General features: G+C 34.3%; 1 protein-coding gene across 1 annotated transcript in view; it reads left to right on the plus strand.

Moving 5' to 3' along the window:
* The window catches only part of DLGAP2 (DLG associated protein 2), a 1,650,454-nt gene that overhangs the window by 1,076,897 nt on the left and 557,303 nt on the right, over positions 1-16,254 (plus strand). The window contains exon 5 of the mRNA XM_044073515.1: positions 5,840-6,059. Within this exon, the coding sequence (XP_043929450.1) occupies positions 5,840-6,059 (220 nt within the window). The remainder of the gene's footprint in view (positions 1-5,839; positions 6,060-16,254) is intronic.

Here is a 16,254-nt window from a genome sequence, read left to right on the forward strand (position 1 = left end):
TACTCCCCTGATTTCCAGAGGTTGATGTGCTCCCTGAGACATCCTGAAGTCCACAGTCAGTTCCTTGGTCTTGCTGATGTTCAATGCCAGATTGTTTCTGTCACACCAGCCAAGCAGATGTTCCACATCATTCATATATGCTGTTTCCACACCGTTCCTGACAAGACCTATGACTGTGGTGTCATCTGCAAACTTGATAACTCTGTTGGATTCATATCTGGCTACACAGTCAAGCAAGGTGAATAGTTGAGGACTCAGGACACAGCCCTTTGGTACAACCATGCTCAGAGTTATGCTTTTAGAGCTATTATTTCCCCACACACACCTTTAGGGGTCTGTATGTGAGAAAGTCTAGTATCCAGTCAGTGCCCAGTTGGATTACTTTTATCATGAGGTTCTAGGGGATGACAGTATTAAAGACGAACTGAAATCGATGGATAGCATCCTGACATAACAGTCCTTATTTTCCAAGTGAGTCAAGGTTTCATGAAGTGCTAAAGAGATGGCATCTGCTGTGCAGTGATTTGACCTGTAGGCAAACTGCAATGTATCTAGGGTTGCAGGTATGCTTGCTAAGATGTGGTCCTTGATCAGCCACTCAAAGCCCTTCATTACTGTTGATGATACAGCAACTTGGCAATAATCATTCAGACCTGGTTGTGGTTTCTTGGGTAAGAGAATGACAGTCATGTTCTTAAAGCATCTAGGTACAATCACAGTGATGTATTGAAAATGTCTGTGAGTACCGATGCAAGCTGTGCAGCAAAGGCCCTAAGAACCCTTCCCATAATGATATCCGAACCAGCTGCTTTTCTTGGGTTAACTCATCTCAAAGTTTTCAGTTCATCAGCTGTGTTGAGCCATAGCACTTCCTCATGTTGACCAACAGGTAGTTTATTTGCCACAGTTTTCTGTCCGCATTGAACCTGTTGAAGAAGGTGTTTACATTTAAGAATTCTGTACTGTCATCACACTGGGCAGATGTAGGTTTGTAGTCAGTTATGGCTTATATGCCTTTCGATAGATGTCTAGAGTGCCTTTCATCGTCAAAGTGTTCCTGAATTTTTCTTCAATAGTTCTGTTTGCCTCTTTTATGCCTTTGTTTAGGTTTGCTCTTGCCACCCTTAGGGCATCCTTGTGTTTAGATCTGTATGCTGCATTACGTGCCTTTATAAGCTCATACACCTCAGTGGACAATCATGGTTTTTGGTTTGCACATATGGTGATATCTTTGGTAGTCCTCCTTGGACAACCATGGTTTTTGGTTTGCACATATGGTGATATCTTTGGTAGTTGTCACATCATCCATACATTTTGAGATGTAGGCCATAACAGATTCTGTATATTCTTCCAGGTCTATTTGGTGAGTCATTATGGCTGCCTCCCCGAACATCGACCAGTCCATATTCTCAAAGCAGTCCTGCAGTGCTGTGACTGCACCCACAGGCCAAAACCTTATTTGCTTTCTTGATGGTTTTCCTGATTTTAGCAGGGGTTTGTATGCAGGAAACAACATAATAGCAAGATGATCCAAGTTGCTCAGATGTGAATACGGTGATGCCTTATATGCCAGTTTTATGTTGGTGAAAACCTTATCTAGTGTATTCTCTCCTCTGGTCGCAAAGTTCTGATGCTGATGTTAGTGGGGTAGTACCAGTTTCAGGTTGGCTTGGTTAAAGTCACATGTAATTACATGGGCAAACTCTGGGTTCCTGTTCTGGAGTTCACTTATGGACCAGTATAGAGTGGCAAATGCTGCATTGGTGTTGGCACTGGGTGGAATGTAAGCAGCTGTTATGCTCACTCCATTAAACTCTCTAGGCAAGTAATAGGGCCTGCATTTTAGAGACAAAAATTTAAAGTTCTCTGAGCAGTGTGAGGTGACCGCTTCACAGTTAATTCCACCAGGTACTCCTCCCTAGGATCTCAACTTTGTGTCTGGAATTTTGATTATGTCACCTTTTGAACCTGCTCATCAGGCTGATTTTATGTTCTTGACTTGGAAAACTGTACTCATCATTGCTCTAACATCTGCAAGATGAGTATCTGAGTTGCAAGGCAAGCTCTCATGGTGGGTGGACCTTACCTCATGTTCCACAGAGATAGGGTCACATTAAGAACAAACCCATGTTTTATGCCCAAAGTTGTTTCAGAATTGACTTTGAATCAAGACATAAATTTCCCAGTTTTCTACCCAGAAGCTAAAAGTAGAGGGAAAGGATTCTATATACTCTGGATGCGCATAGGCAGCTCAGGTGCTATCTTGACAGAATTAAATCCTTTAGAAAAGCTGATCAGTTATTTATTTCTTATCAAGGAAGAAAAAAAATGGACATCCTGCATCTAAACAGACAATTTCCAAGTGATTGTCCACAGCTATTGCTTTTTGTTATTTCCACCATGGCAGATCCATTCCAGGCAATATTAAGCCATGCTTTACTAGAGCCCCGACTTCTTTGTTGGGATACTAGACAGGGTGGCCTGTAGAAACATTCTGGATGCAGCTGCATGATCTTCCTTATATACTCTTTCAAAGCTTTACAAACCGGATTCCTTTTCAGGTTCTAAGGTGAGCTTTGCTACAACCATTTCCTGGGTTTCATGGATCGGTATCCTTCCTCCTCCCAGGTTGGATAGGCTGGGGTAATTAACCCATATAGAATACAGGCCACTGCAGCAGTGAGAATGATGAACATAGTACAGTTGTGTAAGTTGCACTTGCTTGTAACAGTAGATGCTCTAATTCCTCAAACCTGCAGTAGTCACACCTACCCTCCACATCCCGATCTTGGATGAAGTAGGGTTTTTTGTGTTTTTACTTTATATATATTATTTATTTATTTATTTAACATTTGGTTACCAGGAAAGTCTGACTTTTCAGCAGACACCCGGGGAGAAAAGCTTGAGATGCATGTCTTTGGAATGTGAGAGGAAACAGGACCACTCGGAGGAAACCCACACGAATACAGGGAGGACATGCAGAGTCCAGACAGAAGGTACCCCAGCCAAGAATCAAACAGAGAATGTCTTCCTTTGAGGGGGCAATGCTAACTGCTGCACCACTGTACCACTGTTATTATTGTTTTTTTTTTAATCAGGATTGTTATGCTCTTGTCTCTCTCTCTCTCACTCGGCAAGAAAGGTCTGAAGAAATCTTCAGTCTTACTGCTGATTTCCCTGCTTGGGGCTGGCCAATCAGCAGTCAGACTGATGTCGGACAGGGCAGAGCTTAGTGAAACTGTCTGGTTGTTTTTTCCTGGGTAGGGAATGACCCATATAGCCTAAAGATTACTTCAGCAGCAATGAATTTAAACATAAATTGTTCTGGGTAAGTACAACTCCTTTTCTTGGCTTCTGGTTTGTAAACTAAAACAATGAGTACCAAGGTCATACAGAAAAAAAAAACAATCAGCAAAAACTAAAAGAAAAATCTATCCAAGCTTAAAAAAAGAAAAAAAAATCATGCATATTCCGAACTGCCATATAGCTGAAACACCTGATGTCTTTAAGGGGTCATTTGCATATATCCTGCGTTACCTCTAATGCAAGAGGTTTCAAGGAATCACACAATGGAAAGTCTAACTTGTCTAGATTTTTCTTTTAGTTTTTGTTGAATGGTTTCAGATTTTTACAAAAACTGAAACAGTGCCACCTGTAGGGCAAGAATGGTAGCAATGACAGGAGATATACCCCAGAATTTTTGATCATAACAGCAGCATCGTCCAAGCATAAAAAAAAAGATTATTATGCATTTTACTGTTCATATCTAGTTGTTATCTTGCACATATATATTTGTTTTTCCTTTTTTTTACTTTTGTGATGCAGAAAGCATGCACATCTGAAAGCATGCTCATTATTTTACTATTAATGCAAGGCTCAGACTTTTTTACTTCTGTTAAAGCATGCAGAACTTGAAACAGGAAGGCTAATTATCTGTTTGTGGTCATATTTTACACAACTTATGTTGCCTTTCAAAACTAGCAAAGCTATTCGCACAACAGAACCACGGCTAAGCAATTCATGTCGTGTTAAATAATTCTAGATTTTTTTCTTTCAAAAATATGTAGAAGCTGAGAATGGTTGAAAATACCTAACTTCTGATTTCCTGACAGAAACTATTCTTGGCTGTCATGAAAAATACCTGATGTGTGGTAGGTGTAGATCAGATAATGACTTTTATAGTGAGTTCTCACATTACTGTGCTTTCTTTGAAACCCCCATTCTGATAATATCATGAGGAAGGTACACAGACTGCTGAAGAAGAATGATCAGAGGCAAAGCCTGCAACCATGCAACACCTGAGAAAATGTGCATGCTGGGATATCAACTGAGATATGGAACATTACACTGAAAGCCATTGTCAGAGTAACAAAGTCACTCCATTTTAAAACTTTTATTCTGAAAACCTTTATTGATTATTTTCTTTGTCCATCTAGGAGGAGCTGCAATTGCACGTGGTATTTAGAATGCTGGGGAGACTGTCAGGAGGTGAACTCAGATCCTATTCATGTACTAACCACATGTTCTATCCTAACAACTGTCTAAGAGCAGATAGATGCATAGACTTGAATGTAATTCCTAATATGTACACCTCACTAACTCCTTACATTTCATCATAATTTAAGCATGTTGCCTAACAAAGGTCATTTTGTAAAATTACTAATTTAATAAGAACTACTCTTAAAACAGCCACAAGAAGTTGGAAAATACCAATCATTTCTAGTTTAAGACATCCAAAGTAAATAAACAATATGTGGAGTGCGTCAGTCTAAAGGCATAACTGCATACAATAATAAGGTTAAGATTTAGTGAAACTTCACTAGTAGACGAGAGTTGTTTAAACACATCTAATGATGACTGTTGTTTAAATGTTGAATAATACGGATTTTTTCTAATTATGCAGAGAATGCTACCCTTCTACTTTCAGATCCCTGCCCATGACATATGAGTTTCACATTCTATGTGTTCTGCCATAGCCTTCCATGAGAAGTGATGGACGTCTTATAATGCTTGTGATATTTTTTTCAGTGGGTAGTAACTGTTTTTCTAGTAATTCAGGGGTACACTGTAAGACATTTAGTTCTTTAATACATACTAAGTTGCATCTGAACATTAAATAAGTTATGGTTTTAAAATTTTAAGTAGTTATCACATACATTGTAAATTATTTTGGATCTTTTTTACTTCTTGCTATAGTCTCCAACTCTTTCATTCAACTGATGAAGGATATCTATTTATAAAGTGTACCAGCACTGATTTAGTGATATCAGAGGAGTATCCCCCATACTAATAAATATTGTTTATTAATTTGGTATGCTAAATATTCAGAATGACTAAGGACTTTACTAACTGATTGATGTGTTATAGATCCCCATCATTTTTAGAATATAGTGGATAGTTTTCTTTATCAAGTTTAAACTGTCAGTGTTATGTTTTGTTTTTGATCTTAAAGTTGTGTAATGGTATGAGAAATATTTTGATTTTAAGTGTAAATGCATAGATAAAAAGATAATTATAAAGATAAAAAACATTCTCTTTTGATTTAAATGGTAAAAGAAGAAACCGTCAACCGCCTTATCTGATGCTTCTTTCTGTTATGACCTTTAATTTCATTGCATAATTCCAGATTTTTGAAATTTATTATAACAGTTTTTAATTAAAATGTTAAAAAGGTATGATGTAAATGGATAAGAATGTGACATTACAGAAACACAGTAGTATACTCTGAGTATTAAGAAGCACATGCTTTATTAATCATAGTTATAGCAATCAGCATGTGAATTATAGAATTGCAAGAGAAAATGCTAAATATCTAATTTGTCAATATTTCATTTTGCAGGTGAGTGAAGCAGAAATCAATGGACAGTTTGAGTCTGTCTGTGAGTCTGTTTTTAGTGAAGTTGAATCTCAGGCAATGGAAGCCCTTGACCTTCCTGGCTGCTTCCGTACAAGAAGTCACAGTTACCTACGTGCCATTCAGGCTGGCTACTCCCAGGATGATGACTGTATCCCTTCAATGACATCTTCCACTGTCACTTCAACCATGAGGTCATCAACAGGTAACCATTAATATTTTCCATGCCGATTTTACATTGACTACTCTCCTCATTGTAATAATAAATTTGTAATGAAACAGTGCAAGAAACTTCTCTGTGTGGAAGATTTTCAGTCCATATATCTCTAGTTAATCACTGTATATTAATCAGATCAGACAATAGTAGTAGAAGTAGTGAAATTAAACTTGTCTTAAGTCAAAACAAAACAAAAAATAATAATAAAAAATATGTAATTGTACAGCATTACTAAGTACTTAAAGGTAATCCAAGCAAGGCAGGCAGGCAGTCTGTTTTCAGTTGAAAATCTTTTATTAAGTACACAGACAAGCGATCCAAGTAAAACAAAAATAGAGTAATGTTTTGCTTGCTTGGATTACATTTGAATACTTAGTAATGCTGTACAATTATATATTTTTTATTATTATTTTTTGTTTTGTTTTGACTTAAGACAAGTTTAATTTCATTACCTCTACTACTATTGTCTGATCTGATTAATATACAGTGATTAACTAGAGATATATGGACTGAAAATCTTCCACACAGAGAAGTTTCTTACACTGTTTTGTTTTTGGACCCACTACACTTGTTTAGTGGGTTGTTTTGAGACTTTGGGATACCACAGAGATTACTTGTTTTTTAATATATTTGTAATGCATACCTCCTAAAAATAATAGCTCTTCTGTGCAGTCTTTTATTAAGTATGAACTTACAATTGAGATATATAGGAATTCATGCCATGTATTAAAATGAAATAAAAGCTAAAGTAATATGATATAAGGAACATTTTTGAAAGAGGAATACTTGACATGACAATATAGTTCCTGAAAACAAATTCATGGAAGGTATTGTTTTAAAAAGGGAATCAATAACCAGTTTCCAAAATGTCAATCATGTTCTGGGAAGGGATGGAGGAATGTACTCTTCAGGGATCATAGAAGAAATACTGTCAGAATTTTCACCCATATGTAGAAATAAGTCACACTGCTACTAACATACTCCAGTAGATAAATAGAGAGAGAGAGTGATTACACAAAACCTATTTGATGAGGAGGAATATTTTGTGTGTGCTAAAACTCTTTACTGAACATTTTAACCATAATGAATTATAAATAACTCATAAGGAAAATGTTTGTCTTCTTACTCGCTAGATAACGTATACACAATCAGTTATTCTGATATAACTGGAGTGAATTTGGAAACAGGTATATCATGAAAAGAAATACTCTGAGTTGTATGTTGCCTTGAAAAGAGCAATTAAATCTATAATCAACATAGAGTTATCATTGGTATATCAAGACTGAAGTAAAAGTAGCTTTTTGCCAAGACTAATAATCAGATTCCAAAAGATCAGTACAGAACTGCAAGAGTATGCCAAGATAAGTGGATAGCATACACCAAACTAATTATTACAGAAAGCATGTTAAATGTGGAATTAGAGTCAGTCAATAGTGGCTTTTCCATGTTCTTTTTCTTCCCCAGGGCACAATGGGTACCCGGTAACTAGATAATAGAGCATATAGGACGTGAAAAAAACACAAAAACACTGTACCAATAAAGTGTGGATTACATGATGCATGTTAATTCACCCATAATCCACAGTTAAACATGAAAGACCATTTCCTTATATAAAACAGTGAATGCCATGAACTTACTATTCCTGTCAATGTTCACAACACAGAAATACTACTAATTTGTCATGCTGAAGGATAATGGTTTGGATAAAGTGTTGGTATTCTGCTATGTAGCAAGTAAATGATGTAGCAACCAGTACAAAAGGAGGGGGGTGCCATGCACAAAGACATGTCTGCTTCGGGACAAACAGAAAATAAATTTTATTAACCCAAATTCAAGAGCAGAAAGTCAAACTATTTGTTCTTTGCTGCATTGTAATGAAAATATTTTTAAACATATACAGAACGTTTTGCCAACATTCAAGACAAAACATGGATTTTTTCACTGCAGACACTGATGAATAACAAAGTAATTTACTTGTCTGTTAAAGGTTCTGTGAAGTAGAAGTAAGCGTGGTCAGTTTGCAGCTCCTGGCTTACAATGATAGGTTTGGAACTCTAGGCAGAATGTTGGACAGGGTCTGTCAACACTTGGACAAAAATTTACTAGCCTTAAAAAATGCAGATCATCTAGTTTATTTTGTTGAGCATTTACAACCACTGTTAAAGAGGTAAGAGCTGCTCTGTGAACACAAATTATATCAACTCAAGCAAAAAAGTTAAAATAAATATACGTTCAGAAGCTGTACAAGATGCTAAGATTCACACTGCTACCATTCTATTTATATATGTCTAGCATGACTCATATAAAGGGGGCTTGAAGTGGATTCTGGGAATAACACCTCCAAGATCATTTTATTGTGGTAGGTCTATTGAGACATAATAACCATAATCAATTAATGAATTGGGTTCATTAAGATAGTCAGAGTACAAACATATTATAAAATAATGAAGATATAGTGCCAACCTTTATTTATTTATTTATGTTGACTGGGTTATTCCCACCGGGCCAGTGGCTTCTTTCCAAGGAAACCAGATATAGTATTTATAATGACTAGGGGAAATTTAGCCAGGACACTGGGGAACTGGAGAACTTCCCCTACTCATTGGAAGAACAAGCAGGACTGAGTTAGAGAATGTGCTTCCTGCTTCCAGTATGAGTGCATAGACAGCTCAGTGAAGCAAGCATGAATATGGAGAATGCAAGTGTTACTTGGGCTAGCACTAGTATATGGTTGAAAATGAGTTTATACATATGCATATGAAGGCAGTCAAGCCTTCAAGAAAGGAGAGACATGTAGACAATTGCTGCACTGATCAGAAAAGCTTGAAAAAGAGAAATAAGTCAATATTTCACAAAGAGATACACCATGTGGTTTTATGGTGAAAGCAGCTGAGCCTTCAGTGTCTAAAAAAGAAATGGCTAAACCTGTTGATGAAGGAAAAGAAGATGGCAGTATGAGGGTAATTGAGCCCTCACAGGACTCGGAAATGGAATTTCAGCAACATTTTTTGTTGTAGACATGCAGGATATTGCTATTACCACTTTTTAATTGGGAGGTTTAAGGATAATTTATTACTAGATGTGGTAGAACAAAGTGAACCAGGAGCAAGAAAAGACTTGTCATGGGTAAGAGATTATGGAGAAAATCCAGAGAAAAGAAGTGAAGGATATAAAAAAGAAGACATTTGCAGAAGTACATCAAAGTCTGAAAGAAGAAGGAGGGAAGTAGAGGGATGAAAGTCAAAGAAAAAAGAAATATGTTGTACAGATATAACAAAGAAGATAAGGAGATGGACAGGTATGAAATCTGGAACACAGCAATAGGTAAGAGCATTTATAATGATTAAAAAATAAACACCTTCTGATATATTTTTGAAACTGTTTCAGCACTAGAGACTTTTTGGGGGGAATATGAGAAGGGAAATGATATTCATCCATGGAGTAAGTATGTTATTAAGACTTCCTATCACGAAACACAAACTCATACAATTCAAGACAGAGACAGAAAAAGACTCTGTAAAAACTACTTACTGCAGAATTTTTGTAAAGAAGTCAGACATTTCAAATGTTTTTGATAACAGAGGCTTATGGATTTGGGGATGGACTGCAATGTTATATTAAAGGAGGGAAATGATAATGTTGTACATATTCATAGTATGATAAATGCTGAGAGTGACAGAGCTGTTGTAAAGTATTGGGGACAACCAATTTTTTGTGGTGCAGAGGGACATTTTAAAAGTAATTGGTCATAATGCAAACAAATGTGAGATGAATTGTTATAAATGTAATCAAATGGGTCAGGTCTGCATGGATTATAAAGAAAAAAAGGAGAAAAGGTTAAAATATTTGAAGACATTATAGAACAGGACGGGCAGAGGTACAGACCCAAAAGGCAGAACAAAGGAAAGAGACTGTAGAGACAGCAAATGTTACATTAAATGCATATAAAGATAAAAGAGAAATAAAAATGGAAGAAGGGATATGTGAAGTTGACTCTGAAATCAGTGATGAATAAGATATAACATGAAAAGTAGTAAAAAGAGAAAAAAAATCTATTGGAAAGACAGTGAGAGAGAAAAAGAAGATTGCAAGTTAGCAGTTTCAAAGAAAAAAAGACAGTAAATGGGTAGTAACAAACTATTTCAGAAAGGAGAAGACAGTCATATAATCTTAGACTTTTTAGCAGTCAATGATAATAGCTTAAAGAGTTTAGTGAGAAGAAATGGAGTACTTGGATGATGTAGTAAATGTGAAGTCAATGGTACATTAGAAGCTGTGAGATGTTTGACTAAGGAAGAATGAGAACAAATAGAAATGTTATGGAAAGGAGATATACTTTGGAAGAAGAAACAAACCTCTTCAGGTATAGCAATTTTATATACTAAGACAGTGATAATATTGAATTACTCCTTAGATTAAGTAAAGTAACAGTAGTAGATTTTTGGTGGAATCATAGTCTGTAGACTGATAGTACTTTATGCTGCTGTTTTGTATAAGGACAGGAAAAAATGTTTCTGGAAATAATTATGTAATAGTGAATAAGGATATGATACCAACAGGTGACTTTAATTGTGATATACAGAATACAAGACAAAAAGACATAACAGATATGAAAATAATGAGAGAGATTATGAAATGTGAGAGATTAGTTTTGGGGAATACAAATAGATATGCTTACAGGAGCAGTAATATTAGAACATAGACTTATTATTTTCTGGTATCCACAAGTATATTTTTTGGTATCTACAAGTATGACTATAATAAAAGAGGCAGTGGAAATAGTTTTTTCAGATCATTTAACAATCTGGATTGAGATGGATGAAAATAAAGAAAAAATAAAAACAGGAAAAGGAATCAAAAGGATACATAAAAAGATATGGAATGAGAAGGAACATATATTATATTAGAGTTATGGAAAGATTATGTGATCATGAGGGAACTTTATATTAATTGATCAGAATGGTAGATGGTGTTCAAACAGAAATATAAAAAAGATATACTTATACTGGGAATTTAAGACATGGCAAAAAAGAAAGAGGAGTATAAAGAAATTCATAAAAATATATTAGATGTTTTAGAAAGAAATCACACAGCTTTTTATACACAAGCAGAAGAGATATATAACAGAAATCAAGAAAGAATTACAGGCCTACTATATAAGCAAAAGAAGAGGTGTCATCATATTTAAGGAAGCTGGTAAAAGAAGATAGTGGAGTTGCGAGAGAGCTAACAAATAAAGAAGGATTCCTTGAGACAGAACAGGGAAATATTATAAACATTGTACTACAGCATGTTACAAAAATGGTAAGGAAAAGACAGCTTGGACAGGAAACAGATTGGGAGGTTAAACAGTATACACAGGAAATAAATAAATTGAAAAAAAAACAATTGTCATAGATTTAGAAATGATGAATAATAAAGTAAATCTATATTTGGCTGCAGGACTGGATGGTATAGAATATATGATGTATAAGAATATGGAGCAATGACAAAAGGAGATATTGATACAGGTATTTAATGAATGGTTAAATTAATGAATTTGTTATACACAATTATGTGGTGAAATCATGGGGTTTATATGGAAAAAATGGGAAAAACGTGATATAAATAATTGGAGACCCATAGTTTTGAATAATACTGATTATAATATTTTTATGAAAATTTTCCAAAGACAATTAGAACTCAAAATGGAAAAGATATTGCAAGAAAATGTATATGGGGTTAAAGGCAAAGGATGTTAGGAATTACTAATGTTTATTAAGGAAATAGTGTAACAAGAGGGAATATAGCAAAATAGTGGTTGGAGATATAAAAGTTTTTAACAAGATAGATCAAGGACTGTTACAATTTCAGCATAAAATTCCAGAAAGTATGTAAATCAGTATATAATAGTAGTAAAATAAGATTGTTAGTTAATGTCTGGATAGGAGAAGAAACAGAAATGAACAGAGGTTTGAAACTAATGGAATGTTACAATTTCAACATAAAATTCCAGAAAGTATGTAAATCAGTATGTAATAGTAGTAAAATAAGATTGATAGCTAATGGCTGGACAGGGGAAGAAATAGAAATGAACAGAGGTTTGAAACTAATGGAATGTTACAATTTCAACATAAAATTCCAGAAAGCATGTAAATCAGTATATAATAGTAGTAAAATAAGATTGTTAGTTAATGGCTAGATAAGGGAAGAAATAAAAATAAACAGAGGTTTGAAACTAATGGACTGTTACAATTTCAACATAAAATTCATAACATATGTAAATCAGTATAAAATAGTAGTAAAATAAGATTGTTAGTTAATGGTTGGCTAGGAGAAGAAACAGAAATGAACAGAGGTTTCAAACAAGGATATCCTATGATTAATATTTTGTTTGTACTAGTTATGAATTGGTTAGTAAAACAAACAAATGAGAAAATACAAGAGGATATACATGTGAAGAATTATGGTATTACATATCTTATTATTATGTCATGTGCAGATGATATCACTTTTATAGCATACAACAAAGAAGAACCAACTGCTTCTCCACAAATGAAACCACAGCAACCAGTAAAAGTAAAAGTTTATTTCTCTAGCACCTCGGCCACAGCAAGCCTTCAAGGAGTAACATACTGATTATGAAAGTCAGTATTTATAGCCCCAGCTACAATCAATTCTACAAATAATTAAACGATTAATTAAATAATTAAAACTTAATAACACCATACATTTAAAGTAACACTATGCATTTAAATTACACACTTCCAACAACAGTCTGTATTTAAACCCTTTGGTATTAAGGTACCATATTTTAAAATAAAAATAATTTCCTTTTTTAAAAGTACCTTTTTTACTATGTTGTCATCCAAATCATGCATAGGTATTTGTTCTAAAATCGTGGCTTTTAAATTATCACAGCTTCCCCCATGATATTGATAAAAATGTTGAGCCAAAGGACTTTCAATTTTATTAGTCCTAATATCTCTCAAATGCTCCTGCAGTCTCAATTTGAACATTCTCTTTGCCTGTCCAATATAGAATTGTTCACACCCACATTTAATGGCATATACAACTTTTTCTGTTCTACAATTATATGTCCCATTAGATCTAAAAAATATTTTATTAACATGTGTAAATAAATTAACTATATAAGGGCAACAGCTACATCTCCCACACTGGAGAGTTCCTCGAGCCGAAACTTGATGAAACAGTCTAGATTCAGGTCTAGAGAATCTAGTATGAACAATCATATCTTTGATGTTCCTACCCCTTATATAAGAAAATACTAATTTTTTACTAGTTAGACCTTCTAATTCACCAAAATTCTTAAGATATTCCCAAAAATGTAATATTAAGTCTTGGATATTTTCACTATAAATATAGGTAGAGACTACAAAAAAACTTTCTATATTCTTATCTTGTGTAACATATTTTCTATTATTTTGCTTTCGACATAAGCTTTTTCCTTGATATCTAATATTAAACACTCTATTAATGTCTTGTTCAATTAAGCTTTTGTCGTATAATCTATTTTCAAACATCTTTTTTATATGCGATATTTCTGTTACAAACACTTCATCATCATTACATAACCTTGAAATTCTCAAAAACTCCCCAAAAGGAAGAGATTTAATAGTATGTATAGGATGACAGCTAGTACCCATTAAAAACTCATTAGGTACTTCAAATTTTCTGTGGATACTAGTACTAACATATTTTCCAACAGTACCACAAATATTTACATCCAAAAAAGACACGTGTTGGCCATATTGTAAACCATCAAAAGTTATATCAAATCTATTAACTTGAACATCATTTATAAAACTATGTACCAACTGTATGCCTCCTTCACACAAAAAAATCAAATCATCAATGTATCTAAAGTACAATTTTACATGTTTTTTAAAAAAGACATTAGTATAAATACAATCTTGTTCCACTAGGCCCATAAAGATATTAGCATACATGGGTGCAAGTGGAGCACCCATGGCAGTGCCTTGTATTTGCTGAAACACCTGATTATCAAAATAAAAATAATTATTTTCCAAACAAAATTTGACTAAATCCAACACATAATATGTAAAAGGATGATCTCCCATATGACGTAATAACGCCTCCAAACCAAACACATGTTTAATGTTGGTATATAGGCTCTTAACGTCTAATGTTAACCAATACATCTTATCTGACCATATAACTTTTTTATTTTACTCAAAAAATCAAATGAGTCTTGAATATATGAGGGAAGTTGCTTAGCTTCTTTTACTAATATTGTATGCAAAATAACCCCCAAATTATGCAAAAAGTATTTATTAGCTGACACTATTGGTCTACCCGGAGGGTTAACACTGTCTTTATGGATTTTCAGTAGGCAATAAAAATAAGCAGGACCTGTATCTGTACTTAATAATTTATTAGAAACATCAGTATCAGACCAATAGCCTAACCTTAAACTCTTTAAAATTAAAGACATATAATTCTTTTTAGAATGCTCAACAGCATCTTCAGTTGTTATTCTATATACTTTTGCATCATTCAACAAATCTAAACACATTTTTAAATACTGTGTATAATGCATAATAATTATTTTGTTACCCTTGTCAGCAGGTTTAATTACCAACTCTTTTTGTTTGGAAAAATCCATTAAAGCTAACCACTCATTTTTAGATAAATTATAATTAATTTGTTGTGAGTTAAATTTTTTAAACAATGTCTCAACTTCAAAATCCAACATAGCTTGGAATCGTTTGATTCCTACATGTACCACCGGAGGCATAAAAGTGCTTTTTTTGTTATAACAGAAGTATCTATTGCACAATATGCATTAATTAATGCATTAATTAATTAATGCAATAATTCACTATTACAAGATACAAAGGAATCACTAGAATCAACAGAATCAAATTCTGGTCCATCTTCATGCAAACTAAATGTATAATCATTACCAGCATTATTAACAATGTCTATAGTAGAAAGATATTGAAAATAATACCATAAATGTAACTTTCTAATGAATTTAACTAATTCTATTTTACACATGTATAATTGCGGTATCACCGTTGGGACAAACTTCAAACCATAATTTAAAACAGAAATAACATTTTCATTAACATGACAACCAGATAAATTAATAACAGTATTAGAACTACTGCCATTAATACCATTTAGTCCTTTTGTTGTTTTTCCATTGGAGTTGTGGGGCCCCTTTCTGCTGTTCACGTTCAGAAAAACTTCTTTTTTGCTGTCTATTGTGGTCGCCATAAGGACGAATATTGTCCTGTAACTAACAATCATTACCTGGTGATGGTAACAATGGAAAATCGTGTCTTTCTTCATAACTATCATATCGCCTACCACGATCTCCAGTAGGCATTTCCATACTAGATGAACTGTCCGTCCTATCTCTTGCTCTACTCACTCCATCCTGAAAACGCATTTTGGAGTGTGAGCGCTGATTGGCCGATCTGAAGAAAGCAGTCCCTTGTTCAAAATCTCGAAGGTCCCACTGAATTTTATGCATTTTCTGCTCCAGTAGTTTCTTCTCCTGTATATTAAGTCTATCCTGAATGTCCGACAAACAGGACTCAAAACGAACCTTGTCTAATGAAGACATAATACTGGTACATACCATGTTAATGTCTTTTTTAATGTTAGATAGCTTAACAATATCTCTTTCAATAAGAATATTGATCCATTCTTTAGAGCAAACATGTGCCGCTTTCTCCCACCTCTGTTTAAAAGTCTTATCACCTGCACATGTAACATCAAAAGGTTCCGAGGGCAACTTCATAGCTCTAAGACCACGTGGAACAATATCAAGATCAATATACCTCTGTAAGCTGGTATAGTTATAAAATGATGCCATTTCCTTATTCATTAGATTACTCAGTTTGGAAATTAAAGTTTTTACCTCTACAGGATAGTCCAAAGAACGTTTACCAATGTTAGAAAATGGATTACTCATTTGTTTATTCCGTGTTTCTGCCAAAAAATGTTCCCATACAGGTAAACCAGAATTGTTGTCATTAGCTGTATTCCTATCATACTGTTCTCGATCTCTTTCTGAATTGGTATTAAGGAAACCATCCATAGTACGCTGGGAAGTACCTGCATTGTCCTCCCTAAAAATTCGAGGAATATTCGTAGCTGGATCACTGGTCATGGATATGGACAAATAGCATACAACAAAGAAGAACCAACT

The sequence above is a fragment of the Protopterus annectens genome, chromosome 1.part1 (assembly GCF_019279795.1).
Source record: "Protopterus annectens isolate FY-2018-M chromosome 1.part1, PAN1.0, whole genome shotgun sequence".
NCBI lineage: Eukaryota > Metazoa > Chordata > Ceratodontiformes > Protopteridae > Protopterus > Protopterus annectens.